Here is a 15,426-nt window from a genome sequence, read left to right on the forward strand (position 1 = left end):
CGTTAAAGAAGCGTAAAAAGCAATATTTGACATATATCTTTATTGAGAATATTGAAGTCATATTTCATGTTATCTTTAATTGAACTGTTTTCTGCTATTTTTATGGCAGCTAACAGAGCTCGGAGAAAATGCAGCCTTTCTCCTCAACTTTGCAATGCATTCCATGGCTTGTGGTCCTCATCATCGAATGTCTGGCCATTATCATCCTTAATATCATCACCATTGTTGTTTTTGTGAAGAAGAAGCGTCAGCTACAACGGCAGAGTACATATTTGATCATCCATCTGACGATTGTCGATCTCTTAGTGGGCGCAATCTGTATGCCGCTGCAGATTAAAAGAAATATGGAGTGGCTTTGTTCTCTATGGAATTACAGACGAGAGACTATTTGGTCCAATCGTTTATCTTTTGTATTTCAACATTTATTCTATTTTACTTCCCTTACAAATCTTATTGCTATTTCCTTAGAGAGGTTACACGCAACATTTTGTCCATTCAGGCATCGCTTTGTGAGGAAATGGGTTTATAGAGCCATAATTATTGTCATTTGGTTAATACCTATTGTTAGAGAAGCCGCTCAAATTTTTTTATGGGAAATTGCTGATGCAACTGAAATTGATATATACTTGTATATCCTTTTTTATGCAGTTTCTCTATTTGTTATCTGTGTATGTTACATCCTCATTGTTATCAAAGTACGATGTAGTCGTCATCCTCAAATCCATTCTAGGTCCAAAAGAGAAAGCAAACTGACAGGTACTGCGCTTATCGTCTCACTTGCATCGTTACTCTGTATTCTACCAGGGACAATCATGTATGTAACGTGTATTCACCTTTCCTCCGCTTGTTTTAAGATGCATTTTCATATTAGTTTGGCTATGGTAGTTCTATTCTTAGCTAACTCACTTGTAAATCCTATAATTTACGCTCTTCGGATGCCAGGATTCAGAGAAGGTTTATTGCAGCTAGTTTACAGGGTCCCAGACCTTTCTCGTATCGCCCCAATAAACCTGCCTCTTCGCAACCTTAGGAGAGCGTAGATTGATGGTTGGAAAACTATATATAAAGTTTTTCTTTCAAATAGCTTTAACTTCTTAGCCGAGCAACATGCATTTCAATTTCATTTTTTGGTGATATGAGAGTAGACTAAGGATAGAAACGGTACAAACATCTGAATGATTAAAATGAAACGTGTTGCGTTGAGTGGAACGAAAAAAAATCATTGAGAAGTCTTCAAATAACCAGTATGAAAAAATCGGAATCACTATGAGGAGAGATTACTTTCTTTTCCCTTTGGAGTTACTCTTAAATTAAGTAAAAATGCACCGATAGATCTAAAGAAATAAATGTCACCGTGTTATTCTATTTTCAAAAGTTTTGTCGCCTGGGTCACTTTTCCTCTTTAAAATTATATATTCTCTGGTACTAGCCGACAGCTTTTAAAAATTCAAATTTAGGATCTAGGATACAGCTTATCTCCGATAGTATTTTGCAGTTTAAGGACGATAAAGTAGAGGGCTTCGTCAAAATGAACTCAATACAGCAAGTGTACGCTTTCATCCAAAATTTCGGTTCAGCTGCGCTCAACTTAACATGCTCTAATTACGATTCCGCCTGTGGGACAGTGAAACGCAAGACTGTCAATAAATATCTTACTCATGAAAGTATTTTTAATTTAAAATATGAGATTAAAACTGTATTAGTTTTAAAACAATAAGACTGTCTAATTTATGATTACACTTTTGAAGTCTTGTCCAGTTTGTTTGCTTTACTTAAGAAAATAAAGTCTTTAATTAAGAAATTATTTCCAACTTTCAACAACGCAATTTTTATGTAACTCCATATTATAAGATGCACGGTCTTTATCACCGCTTTAAAGATTTCTGTTCGTAAAACTTCTACCCATTTATCTTGCGAATACATAACTGGAAATGACATCCACAGCTGTAATTAATAACCTGAGTTAAGATAGGTAATTTCTTGAACTGAATATAATAAGGAACCAAGTTTACAGGAGAAGTTTATTTTTAATAAAAGAAAATGACTAGTTCAGTGCAGATATAAGAATGTAAAATCGATCAGAGAAGTTTTTTAAAAAAAAAGAGAGAATTTTGTGGACCACTCATAAGTACTAACACTAAAAAATGCCTCGTATTTGAGTTTTGAAATGTTTTCTCAGCCACTTAGATTGCCTTCTTCTGTGAAATAACTGCTCCTGTAAACACCAAAAACTTTTAACATTCCATTCAAGGTTTCTAGAAACTATTCCTCTCCATCATTTAATATTCAGGTATTAATTCTCCAGACAAAGCTGTTTTGCCGGCGATTTGGGTTCACTTCGAGACGGAACTTTCTTTTAATTAACGATATACAGGTGTAATTTAGCTTACCTATTGTTCCTATTCATGACGAGTTTTTTATTCCTAAATTTGTTATTTATTTGTTAATGAAGCATCCATGGGATTTGAGGGCAGACACCACCAAGGCAAACACATCATCGACGGAAAATTACCAGTCAACGGAACGTGCACTTACTGTAAATGATTCAGTTCATGTTGGTTGGTCATCTCAAGAAGAGAATTATTTTTTCTAATGAAACAAACATGGCTTTTTCATCACAATTTTACATGGTTTACGTTATATTAAATCTGCAAAGGAAAAACTATGAACGATCGAGACAAGTAAATTTTATTATTTCGCGATTCATACTCAAAATTAGTTTGTTATAAGATAAAAACGCACAGTCTAAAATGAACCAACACCCTAAGAGAGATAGAACCAAATTAAAAAAGGAAAGATTCTGCCTTCAGATAACAACAGCCCAAGTAGGATTGACTACCCGTGGGAGACAGAACCAGGTGAAAAATAGGAAAGGTTCTTCCCTCCGATAACAACAGCCCAAATAGGACTGACTACCCAAGAGAGAAAGAAATAGTTGAACCGGGTGAAAAAATTGGGGACTAAAAAAATTAAAAAAATGAAGGTTCTTCCCTCACGGAGATAAGACAGTTAATTAAGGACTGACGAGCTCTCGCATCTTCCGTCTTAGAGGGACGTTGTCGATTCTCTCCAAAACGTGTTACAGAGATTGAATATTTGGGCTTCAAGAGAATCAGAAACTGGAATTTTGTCGCGAGTTTAATAACGACTTAGCGAACGACAAAAAGATACCTATTTCTTTGATCCGCGAGGCGATCAGAACTCAGCTGTTTTGTTGTGAATACATCGGCAGCAGTGTCACGCAAGCGTGGGAGCGAGGCACACGATCTGCACGAACAAAATCAATCAAGCTTCGGCGTCCGACGAAAAACTTCACTACTGTTGTTTATTCATAATATGTTTTAATACAACGCCTCAAAATTTGGGATTGTTGGGTTGCTTTAGCCGTTCCTTAGTGACTATGATGAAAATTAGGCATTTTTGGAGTCTTATACCTTAAAATCGAGTTTAGAAATTAGTCGAAAGAACCTTTCAGGAGAGCGAGGTTTGCGTATGCATTACACTTTCTGTTTTGTTCACCTTTCGGGCATACCTCGTCTCATTACACAATAGCAGGTTTCTATCCTTTGGTTGGGAAAGATCTAATCTCACATCCGATGGAAGGTTTATCTCTTCTAATTTTTCAGATGGAACATTTGAATTATGACACGAGAGCACTCTCGTGTTCTAAAATCCTGCCAAAAATTTAGGACATGCTTATAGGAGGGCCAGTCTCAGCCAAAACTCTCAACATTTTCTTTTGTCTCATGAAATAAAAAATAACTGAACTGGGACAACCTGTTCTAACCTTTCTTTCACGCACTGCTCAATAGTTTTCCGCTTTTGGTTTGTACAGTCACACAGAAAGTAAAATTCCAGTTCAGACAAGTGTGATATGTAGCTGAAAAAGGATCAAATAAAGAGTAATATTGAGTTTTTATCAATTTTTTTGACGAACCGCTCCGTACTTTTTCCGTTGCCCAGACTTTCACCTTTGCAAAATCACTCAATAATTGAAACTCAAGCTCGGACAATTAACGAAATGGAAGAGGGTCATACGTCAAAAAAAATTTAAAAAAATTAAAAAATAATATTGATCATACAAAAACAGATACATGTATTCAGGGTTGAGGAGAGCACGTGGGTCCATTGTGCATTTAACAATCGCGATCGCGAACTTTTCGAAAAGCGTATTCAGTGGCTTTGGTGTCAGCATTTCTCTCGGCTGAGAATGAAAATCGACAACTAGAAGATTTGCCACTGGCCGATTTTGGCCGTTTACCTGAAAGACTTCTTCTGTCGGAAAGGAGAAAGTCAATGAATGAGAATTTTTTAAATTGAAAACTACGACCATTGTTGTTTTTGTAATCATGATTCAATCCATTTTTCCATTTTAAGAGTCAGTACCAACGCACTTTACGACTTTTATTCGAAGATTTTTGATTCACCTATTTTCATTCATTAATGAAGTCGGCTTTTCTTCCTAGTAAAGGGCTATTGTGTTTATATGATAAACAAAATAAAACATGGTTGCTTGTAGATATGGAATTTCTCTTCTCGTGCTCAACTCGAAGAGAAATTTCATATCTACGTGCGCCCATGTATTAATCTCTATTTATGATGCTCCCCCACTCCCCACCCCATTCTAGAGAAAGTAAGGCTGCAATATAATCATAATTCCTCACTTGAATTGCCTCATTATGTATATATATTTTCGTACGTTTAAAATACAGCCTTCAACAGTTTGGATTCGTTTATGTAAATTATGTAAATGAACACAAAAACTCCGGGACAAACTCGTTTCAAATAAAACAAAGACTCAAGAAGCCAAAACACCTTCAAGCACTACGCTTTGAATATCGCGTACTGTCTTTGGATTTTATTTGATCCGGGATCTGCAATATGGTTAGGCGATACGCTCCAGTCTCCGAATCGAGTTCTGGCTGAACGTAGACGAGTAGACTCATATAAGAGTTGCAATTGACTAACGATAGAAACGGTAGAAACATCTAAACGACTAGAATGAAAAGCAATGCATTTTGTCACTTTTAGAAAACTAAATAGCGATAGAAGTGCAACGATTAGTGGGCTTCCGTTCAGTTTTCTTTCTCTCTGAGTGGAAAAAAATAATCGAGAATGACGGCTGAGATAGCCTAACCAGCAACTGCACAGATAACTAAGAGAGAAATTAGATAGAATGGGGAACACATGATAAGGTCTCAAAAATAAACGCACAACCGCAGCTGCTTGCCATCAGAGGTATAAGAACCACCACTTTGATTGTAGCCGATAACCAAATTATAAATTTTTCTTTGTTTTATTGCTACTGGGAAAAGCAGAACGTCGATTTTTCAAATGGCAAGTATAAAAAAATCGGAATCATCATGAGTGGAGAATACTACCTTTTTCCACAAGAGTTAGAGTTAAATTAAATACAAATGCAGCGGTAGATCAAAAGAAATAAACGTCACCGTGTTATTTTATATTCCAAAGTTATGTCGGCTGGATCATTTTTCCCGTTTAATATAATATATTCTTAGGTACTAATCAACAGCTTTTAAAAAATTAAACTCTATGATCAAGGAAATAGCTCACCTCTGATAGTATTCTGCAGTTTGACTACGATAAAGTAACGGATTTAGTTCAAATTAACGCAAATCAGGTGTATGCTTCCATACAAAATTCGGTTCAGCCGCACTCAAATTAACATACCAATTACTTCCTTTATGATCCCGCCTGTGAGATATTGAACGTGAGGCTGTCAATAAATGTCTTATTCATGGGAATATTTTTAACTTAAGATATGAGATTACAACTGTATTAGTTTCAAAAAATTACACCGTCGAATTTATGACGGTACTCTTGAAGTTCTGTTCAGTATATTTGCTTTACTTATGACCTACCTTGCAAGAAAATAAAGTCTTTAATATAGAAATTACTACGTTAACATCATAAAGTTGGTGATGTTGACTGTTGACTAATTATTTTAGCTTTATACCCTATCCCTACAAACTGGGTCTCATTCGCACTCTTGTTGATAGAGCCTACACAATCAACAACGCATGGTTGGGTTTCCACGAAAACATCAAGAAACTCACTGAAATCCTTAAAAAGAATCTTTTTCCAGCCCATCTGGTTGAAAGGGTTGTCAATCGGTATCTCACACTTACCCGTGATGAGTACGATCCCCCGGTCTCCGTTTCAGATACTACTACTAACTTTTATTTTAAATTACCTTACATTTGCCCTTTTTCTGTTATCACGCAAAAAAGGGTTCGCCAATTTGCTAAGTGTTATTGTAACAACATCGATATAAAGTTGGCTTTTTCATCTTTTAAAATAGGTGATATGTTTGGTGTGAAAGACCCTATCCCTCGTGGGCTCCGTACGTGTGTGGTTTACAAGTTTTTATGTGCGAGCTGTAATGCCTGCTATGTGGGCGAAACCCCTCGACATTTATCCACACGCGTAGGTGGGCACTTGATCAGTAATGGGACCTCTCATATTTTCAGGTATTTACATAATTCTCCACAATGTCGCACTCTTTGTTCTGGTGAGTATTGTAACATCTTAGATCACGCTGCCACAACTTTTCAACTCAAAATCAGAGGAAAAATTATTATCAAGTGAAAAATCGACTAAAGAAGTTTTTTTTAAGGAAAAAAGGAAATTTTTTGAACCAAATTAAAAACATTAAGAAATATGCCTCGTATTTTTAAAGTGTTTTCTCGGCCAGTTAAATCGCCTTCTTCTGTGATATAACTTCTCCTGTAAACATCAAAAGCTTTCAAAACTGTATTCAAGGTTTCTAAAAACTATTCATCTTCATTTATTTGATATTCAAGTATTGATTCTCCAGACGAAGCTGTTGTGCCGGCGGTTTGGGTTCACATAGATACGGAACTTTCTTTGAATTAACGACGTACAGGTTTAGAACAATTTACCTGTTGTTCCTGTTCAGCTGCACTCAGAACGTCTTACGACATCTAGATATCATATGTCAGACATTTGGAAAGTTAAATTCGAGTCGTGATGGTGGTGTGTCTATTCTCTATCACTATTCCGTGGCGTGCTGTTTCTCATTCATTCGGAAAACCGCCTTTTGTCAAATTGGACTCTAACTCAGTTTTTAGGGGGTACGAAGTGCTTCGGTATCAGTGAGGTAGGTTCGTAAGATTTCATTCGTTTACAAACTCTAGTTTTGGTGAGATGAAGTAAGCCGAGTTAAAGTGGGTGGAGAGAGTTTATGGAAAATCCTTTGGAAGCCTGTGGAAAATTCTAGAATTGTACTCTTATTTCCTCCTTCTAATGCTTATGAAACGGTTGATGAATTGGAGACCTCTTGTGAAAAACCTGTTCCTTCTCATTACACGTTCGTGACGAGACGATGAAAAGATCTTTCTTTGTTTCATTACTGAGTACAACATTTTCCAACTTGATCCCCTCTTGCCATCTCTGTTATCATATTTACACACATCGACAATTTTTTACAAGTATGTGGAAATTTTATAATTTAAGCTTCTTTTGATTCTTATAATACGATTAAGGCAATTGAGATCTCTTGTATAAAGGCTTTTGATTATTCAGAGCATATTAAAGGATGTTGTATTGTTGAAAAAAAGGAAAATTTGTTCCAAAATGAGAGAGGTACTGAATTATGAAACTTCTGGATATGTACATTGCACCAAAAAAACGGAACATGAACATGAGTCAAAATACAAAAGAAAGGTAGCAAATATAATTCTGTTGTTATGGTGACCGACAATCTTAATTGGCGATTAAGCGCGATAAAATTGTCAACCCTATTTCTACATCTGACTTTCGCGGTGCGAATCAAGTTACACCTAGCCGCGAGAGCCGCCATAGTTTATGACTTCTCGAGTTTACCCAAACTCCTTTAAAAAGAAAAAAACAAATCACAAATGGACCTCATATTTCTAACAAATCGTTCAAAGCCAGTTGCTTCAATGATATAATTTCTCCCGCAAAAACCAAAAGCTTTCAAAGCTCCATTCAAGGATTTTACGAACTCTTTTTTTTCCACTCGTTTAATGTGCTAATGTTAATTCTCTATTCAGCTGTTTTGTGGGTGGATTTACCACCATACAGGACGTTAATCACATTAACAATCGTGGAGTTTAGGCGGATGTCTCTATCTGTAATTCTTGTTTAGCTGCACTAAAAATGCCGTTTTCCTTTCAGCTACTATCTGTCAATCATTTGGAAAAACTAAATTGGAGTTCTAAAAGTGATAAGTTTAGTCTGCATCGCACTCTTCCTCAGCATGCTACTTTCTTTTTTATTTGAAAACCGCCCTTTCCGCATTCGATTCAAACTTAATTCGTTAAAAGGATAAAAACACTTTCGTTATCATTGAGGTAAGTACAAAATATTCTTAAGATTCGTTTGCAAATTCTGCCTTCGATGAGATGAGGAATACTGAAGCAATATGAACGGAAATATGTCATTGATAATCTTAATAATCGTAACGCGACGAAAAAGATATCTTTCTCCAGCTTGTAAAGTAAATGGTTTGAACCCAGGAGTATCAGTAGTTCGTATAGTGTGATCGTCCGGGTGAGTGTAGTTCTGAAAAGAACTAGTTCTTTTCAGAACTACACTCACTTACTGTTGTTGGTGACTGTCAGAACTACACTCACCCGGACGATCACACTATACGAACTACTTTCTCCAGCTTGTTGCTTATGATATTGACAAAGGAAGAAATTTATCAGAAGCGAGAAAAGACCATGACTAAACTTCTGGGTGTAGAAAATAAAACATAAGAGATGCTTTTGCTTTTAAGAATGTTCGTTATGTTTCACCGTAGCTACGGTTAATTTGTCTTTGTAAATTTCAAGGCAGTAGCAATAGTCTTTCTACTATATTTCCAGAAGATCTCTGAATTTTTTGTTGCCATCTGTCTTTGGAGGCTATAAATTTCCTTCAAGCAATCGAGATCACTAGTGGCAAAGCTTTCCGCTTATTCAATGAACATCGAAAAAGTTTTACATTATATTCATCTTTTTCGAAAGAAAAAAAAAATGAGTAGGCTGAATGATTAAATTTCACATATGAATCTCGCATAAAGAAACACAAGGATCAGTTCAGTTAACAGACGAAGCTTAGTTGGTCAAAACGCGTTAAAGAAAACATAAAAAAGCAATAATTGACACATTTCTTTATTGATAATATTGAATTTATATTTCATTTTATCTCTAATTGAACTTTTTCTGTTATTTTTATAGCAGCTAACAGAGCTCAGATAAAATGCAGCCTCTCGTCTCAGCTTCAGAGTGCATTCCATGGTTTGTGGTCCTCATCATTGAATGTCTGGCCATTGTCATCCTTAATATCATCACCATTGTGGTTTTTGTGAAGAAGAAGCGGCAGCTACAGCGGCGGAGTACATATTTGATCATCCATCTGGCGATAGTCGATCTCTTAGTGGGCGCAGTCTCTGGGCCGCTACTGATTGAAAACAATATGACGCATTTCTGTCAGCTATGGAAGTACAGACAAATGACTATTTGGTCTGATTATTTATCGAGTGTATTTGCATATCTATTCTCGTTCGCTTCCCTAACAAATCTTATTGCTATTTCCTTAGAACGGTTACACGCAACATTTTGTCCATTCAGGCATCGCTTTGTAAGGAAATGGGTTTATAGAGCCATGATTATTGTCATTTGGTTAATAGCTATTGTTAGAGAAGTCGCCCAAATTTTATTATGGGAAATAGGTTATTTCGAGGTAATTAATGCTTACTTGTTTCTCCTATTTTATTCAGTTTCTCTATTTGTTATCTGTGTATCTTACATCCTCGTTGTTATCAAAGTACGATGTAGTCGTCATCCTCAACTCCATTCTAGGTCCAAAAGAGAAAGAAAACTGACGGGTACTGCGTTTATCGTCTCACTTGTATCGTTACTTTGTTTTCTACCATCGATAATATATGTAGCAAGTTTGGCCCTTTCCCTAAAGTATTTCTTGAATATTCATATTCATATAGCTGCGTTAGTTCTATATCTAGCTAACTCACTTGTAAATCCTATAATTTACGCTCTTCGGATGCCAGGATTCAGAGAAGGTTTATTACAGGTATTTTACAGGAACCCAGACCTTTCTAACACCCCAGCAAACCTGCCACTTCATAACCTTAGGAGAGCGTAGATTAAAGGTAGGAAAACTACTAGCATTTCCATTCTATGTTTTGGTTTCCATTAAAATCTTAACATTTGTAAAAAAAATACGCAGGAGGTATACGAACAGATAATTGATACAGTATAGTTTTGCATTTAAATAAAAACAGTTTAATCAACTTTTTATAGGCCCAACGTTGTGATCACTAGCATAACAAATCGACTTGAACCAAAATAAATGTGACTTTTAACAAATCCGAGATGAACAACTCAGAGGGACTCTCCCACCCCCTCCTCCACCCACCCCCTCCCCCACCCAGAGATACGCAAGCGCAGTAAATGTATTTTTCCAAGATGGCCGACAATGATTACGCTTTTGCCGATTCACACGTGTGGGAAGCGAACGCAAATACTGGCTCAAGAAGATGTGCCACTTTGGAACTTAAGAATATCTCGGATAAATGGTTGGAAAGGATGCTTGAATTTGATATGTTCAGGCAGCGAGTATTTATATTGCTAAAAAAGATTTTGTGCCATCAGTTTTCGCGTTCTTTCAAAGTATACTTAGGGACGAAGAACTGAAATGAGGAAAAAAGCCGAGCTTCTTTTTACAATGGAGGCGACATAAAGGTTCAGCTTACATAAACCAATACCTTGTTATTTCATTCAGACCGAAGAAACTGAATTCTGTTGTTATCGTCACTGACAATCCTGGCAACTGGTTGTGATAAAAATTGCAATTCTGATCTAAGCTGACTAGCCCCATCCGAATCAAGTGACACGTTGCCGCAAGAGCCGCCATAATTAATGACTTCTGAATTTGACACGTAGCCCCCTACAACCCGCCTCTCAGGGAGAAAAATGTTGGTAAACCGTATTTTTTCCCTAACCTGTGTTTATTGATCTGGGTTGAAATATTCACTTTATCAGCGATTCACCCATTTATGGAGACTTAATAAAAACAAAAAAACAACAACAAACAAAAAATAGATAAATGAGTTTCCACAAGTTCTTCGAAACCGACCAGGGTGAATAATCGTGCACTGAGAGAGTACTCCATAGTTCTGCAGTTCCGGTTTAAACAACTCCTTCTGTAATGCTCCCTTATCCCCAGTCCCCTTCGAGAGCAAGTACGGAAATATAAGTCCACACTTGAATTGTTTCATTATATATATACATTTCCATACGTTTAAAATACAGCCTTCAAAAGTTTGGATTCGTTTATGTAAATCATGTAAACCAACACAGAAACTCCGGGACGAAATCGACTATGCTTTGAATATCGCGGGTTGACTTTGGATTTTATGTGATCTAGTCCCGCAAAATGGTTACGCGATACGCTCCAGTCTCTGAATTGAATCCTGGCTGAGCGTAGACGAGAAGACTCATATAAGAGTTGACAAAGGATAGAAACGGTACAAATGTCTAAATGATTAAAATGAAAAGAAATGCATTTTTACATGTTACAAGTGCAACGATTAGTGAGCTTCCGGTCAGTTTTCCTTCTCTTTTGAGTGGATCCAAAAATAATCTAGGAAAATGACTGAATTAACCTAACCAGCAACTGCACAGATAACTCAGAGAGAAATTAGATAGAATGAGGAACACATGATGGGGTTTCAAAAATAAAATCATAACTGCTGCTTCTTGCACCACTTTGTGTAGCCTATAACCAAATGATAAATATTTGGTGTTTTTATTGCTGCGGGGAAAGGCAGAACGTCGAGTTTTCAAATGGCAAGTATCAAAAAAACTGGAATAATTAGGAGAAAATACTACCCTTTTTCACTGGAGTTAGAGTTAAGTTAAATACAAATGCACCGGCAGATCAAAAGAGTTAAATGTCACCGTGTAATTTTATTTTGTAAAGTTTTGTCGACTGGATCATTTTTTCCCTTTAAAGTCATATATTCTTAGTTACTAACCGACAGCTTTTAAAAAGTTCAACTCTGTGATCTAGGAAATAGCTCATCTCCGAGAGTATTTTGCAGTTTGAAATTAGTTCAAATTAATACATTACAAGCATAGGCTTCAATCCAAAATTTCGGTCAAGCTGCTCTCAAATTAACATACTCTAATTACTTCCCTTACTTCAATGATATAATTTCTCCCGTAAAAACCAACAGTTTTCAAACTTCCATTCAAGGATTTTGGAAACTATTTATTTCCACTCGTTTTATATGCTTATGTTGATTCTCTAGATTCATTTGTTTTGTTGGTGAATTTACGACGATGCAGGACTTAAATCACACTAACAATCGCGGAGTATAGGCGGATGCTTTTATCTGTAATTCTTGTTCAGCTGCACTAAAAATGCCGTTCTCCTTTCAGCTATTATCTGCCAATTATTCGGAAAAACTAGATTGGAATTCTCATAATGATAGGTTTAGTCTGCAATTGCACTCTTCCTCAGCATGCTGCTTTCTTTTCTATTTGAAAACCGCCCTTTTTGCATTTGAATTAAACTCAGTTCCTTATAGAATAGAAACACTTTCGTTATTGGTTAATTACCTCCCTTACTTCTGCTTCAATAAGATAATTTCTCCCGTAAAAACCAAAAGCTTTCAAGCCTCCATTCAAGGATTTTAGAAAATATTTATTTCCACTCGTTTGATTTGCTTATGTTGATTCTTTATATTCATTTGTTTTGTGGGTGAATTTACGACGATGCAGGACTTTAATCACACTAACAATCGCGGAGTGTATGCGAATTCTTGTTTAGCTGCACTAAAAATGCCGCTCTCCTTTCTGCTATTATCTGTCAATCATTCGGAAAAACTAAATTGGAGTTCTAATAGTGATAAGTTTAGTCTGCATTACATTCTTCCTCAGCATGATACTTCTTTACTATTTGAAAACCGCTCTTTCCGTATTTGACTTAAAATACTGGTTTGTCTGTTGTTTCGAATGTTAATTGGCAGCAAGGTTTGTTGTGGTAAGCGATGAAGATGTGAATCAGCATTTCCCGAACAACAAAAGAACGAGAAAACCAAGATTTTCAAGGAATTGTCGAAAGTTGCGACCAAAGCACAGGTCAATTTTTCATCTGTCTGTGTTGAACAGCCTTCAAAGGTTTGTAATGATCAGTGATGAGTGATCCTATAAACTTTAAATTACTCCAAAACGATTCAGGGACTGTTAATATCTTGTCACAACCTCCACTAATTTCATTTAAACGTGACAAAAACATTGGCAACTTTTCGGTCAGAAGTTCATTTCAAACCAATGACCAACCTGGAACTTTCAAATGCGCTCGCCCACGATGCAAAACTTGTCCTTTCATTCATAACGTAGGGAAAATTTCGGGACCCAAGAGATCCATTAAGATCTCTTATGTGCGCCTCAGCCAATGTCTTTTACTGCATAACTTGCACTCATTACAAAAAGTTATACATTAGGTGACCGATTCCGAGAACACCTTCGCGACGTAGAAATAAATGACAAGGACGCCCCCAAACCAGTCGCAATACACTTCAGTCTCCCTAATCATTCTAAACAGCACATGGAAGTTTGCGGTCTTTCCCTACATCTAGGCATTTCGGAAAGCCGCAAAACTATAGAACAAAAATTTATCTTCCAAATCGGCATTCTTAATCCTCATGGTATCAACAAGCGCTAGCGCTTTTCATTCAATTAATTTATTCTTGTTTTCTCGTCACCATATTCTCACCAATAACGTGGCTCCATTTTCTGCATATGAACCCACACAAAACCCACAATTCCTTCAATCGCTCTGAAAAAGGACTAGCGCTCGAAACGTCAACCCTTAAACTATTTACGGTGGCCAATTTACGTTTTCAACTCAGTTAATAACACTTAATTACCCTGTTATACTCTCCCACCGACGCAGCACCACAGTTTCTTTAGAAAGTTACCCCTATGTTCATATGATTAATACCTCACTCGTTTGCTGCGCTCACTCGTTTGATACTGATCTGGCCACTCGAACATACAATTCAAGTCTTCTCTTCAATGTGTAATATCCGCTATATATTGACCAGAGGGTACTCACAGCAGGCGTGTCTGTTTATGAACACGTAAACTCTCGCTAGGGGCCATTTTTTTGTTTGCAAAAGAGTCCAAAACGCAGAACTTTTATTTTTAATTATAATTCTCTATGGAGAAGGTAGAACGTCGTGAAATGAAAACAGAACGGCTCAACATAAAAGAAACATTGCCAATTGTCAGATTGAAAACGCATTCAGCATATAATTATAAGTATGTCGTTCTATCTAAGGATCTAAAGACTGGTTCACACGTGCGATGCAAATGCAAACGCAAATGCAAATGGAAATGCAAGGGAGTTCACACGTTCAACGCAAACGCAAGGAAAGAGAGATACGCAAGCGCAAGAAGTATTCTTCCAAGATGGCCGACAATGATTGAGCTTTTGCCGATTCACACGTGTGGGAAGCGAACGCAAATACAAACTTCAGAAAATGAAAATGTTTCATTATACAAACTACTGTGTTATACAAAGATTTCCAGCCCTGAGGAAAGTGTGTTTGATATCGCTAATCAGCTGCTGACACGTTATACGCCTTTCGCGCCGCTCGGTCAGGTTGATGAAAGAAAGGCAAAACCTTCACCATTCTCAATCCAAGGTCGTTTGTCGGAATATTTTCCAATTATGGCTGCTGGAAAACTGAAATATCCGTATCGACGCTTACAGACAGTGACGTTGAAACTTTCTTAGAAAGGAAAAATATCAAAATACGAAATAAAAAACCGAAAGTTACGTATTTAGTGGCTTCAGTAATGGCATTTCTCGCGGCTACGAAAGAAAATCGACAACTGGAAGATTTGCCATAGCCGATTATGGCCGTTTACCTGAATGATTTCTTCCGCCGGTAAGGACCAATTTATTTTGTATACTGAAAATTAGGCCCATTGTTTTTGTTGTGATTCAACGCATGTTTTCATCTTGAGTGCGTCAATGCACTTTAAAATTTGTATTCGGAGATTGTCGATCTTTTTATTTTCATTCATTCATAGAGTCGACTTTTCTTGTCAGTAAAGGGTTATTGTATTTATATGAAAAACATAATGATACATGGTTGCTTGTAGATATGAAATTTCTCGTCACTTGTTCAACTCGACATCTCACTCGTTCGCTGTCCTCACTCGTGAGCTGTTGAGGTAAACACTCGAAGAGAAATTCCATATCTAAGCGCACCCATTTATTATCATGTGTTATTCTCTATTTTATTTCTTGCATTGACGCTTGCGTTTGCATTTGCATTTGCGTTGGGGTAGGCCTCTCAAAGTTACATTAGGGATCTAGAACATCGGGGTCTAGCTTCGC

General features: G+C 36.8%; 2 protein-coding genes across 2 annotated transcripts; both read left to right on the forward strand.

Annotated features, from left to right (window-relative positions):
- Positions 1–128: 128 nt before the first annotated feature.
- LOC149040565 (uncharacterized) lies at positions 129–1,428 on the forward strand. Its single transcript, XM_089182329.1, has one exon. It carries the CDS (start codon positions 129–131, stop codon positions 1,038–1,040), a length of 912 nt encoding a protein of 303 aa, XP_089038455.1. The 3' UTR covers positions 1,041–1,428.
- A 7,366-nt stretch (positions 1,429–8,794) lies between these two features.
- Positions 8,795–10,339, forward strand: LOC149040566 (adenosine receptor A3-like). The gene has a single exon (XM_089181789.1). The coding sequence runs from the start codon at positions 9,250–9,252 to the stop codon at positions 10,150–10,152; it is 903 nt and encodes a 300-aa protein (XP_089037915.1). The 5' UTR covers positions 8,795–9,249; the 3' UTR covers positions 10,153–10,339.
- The last annotated feature ends 5,087 nt before the right edge of the window (positions 10,340–15,426 follow it).

The sequence above is a fragment of the Pocillopora damicornis genome, chromosome 9 (genome assembly GCF_964200805.1).
Source record: "Pocillopora damicornis chromosome 9, jaPocDami1.2, whole genome shotgun sequence".
In the NCBI taxonomy this organism is placed as follows: Eukaryota; Metazoa; Cnidaria; class Anthozoa; order Scleractinia; family Pocilloporidae; genus Pocillopora; species Pocillopora damicornis.

Bases quoted from the DNA above. Each gene is read 5' to 3' on its own strand.
- LOC149040565 (XM_089182329.1), top strand. From the start codon at position 129: ATGCAGCCTTTCTCCTCAACTTTGCAATGCATTCCATGGCTTGTGGTC.
- LOC149040566 (XM_089181789.1), top strand. From the start codon at position 9,250: ATGCAGCCTCTCGTCTCAGCTTCAGAGTGCATTCCATGGTTTGTGGTC.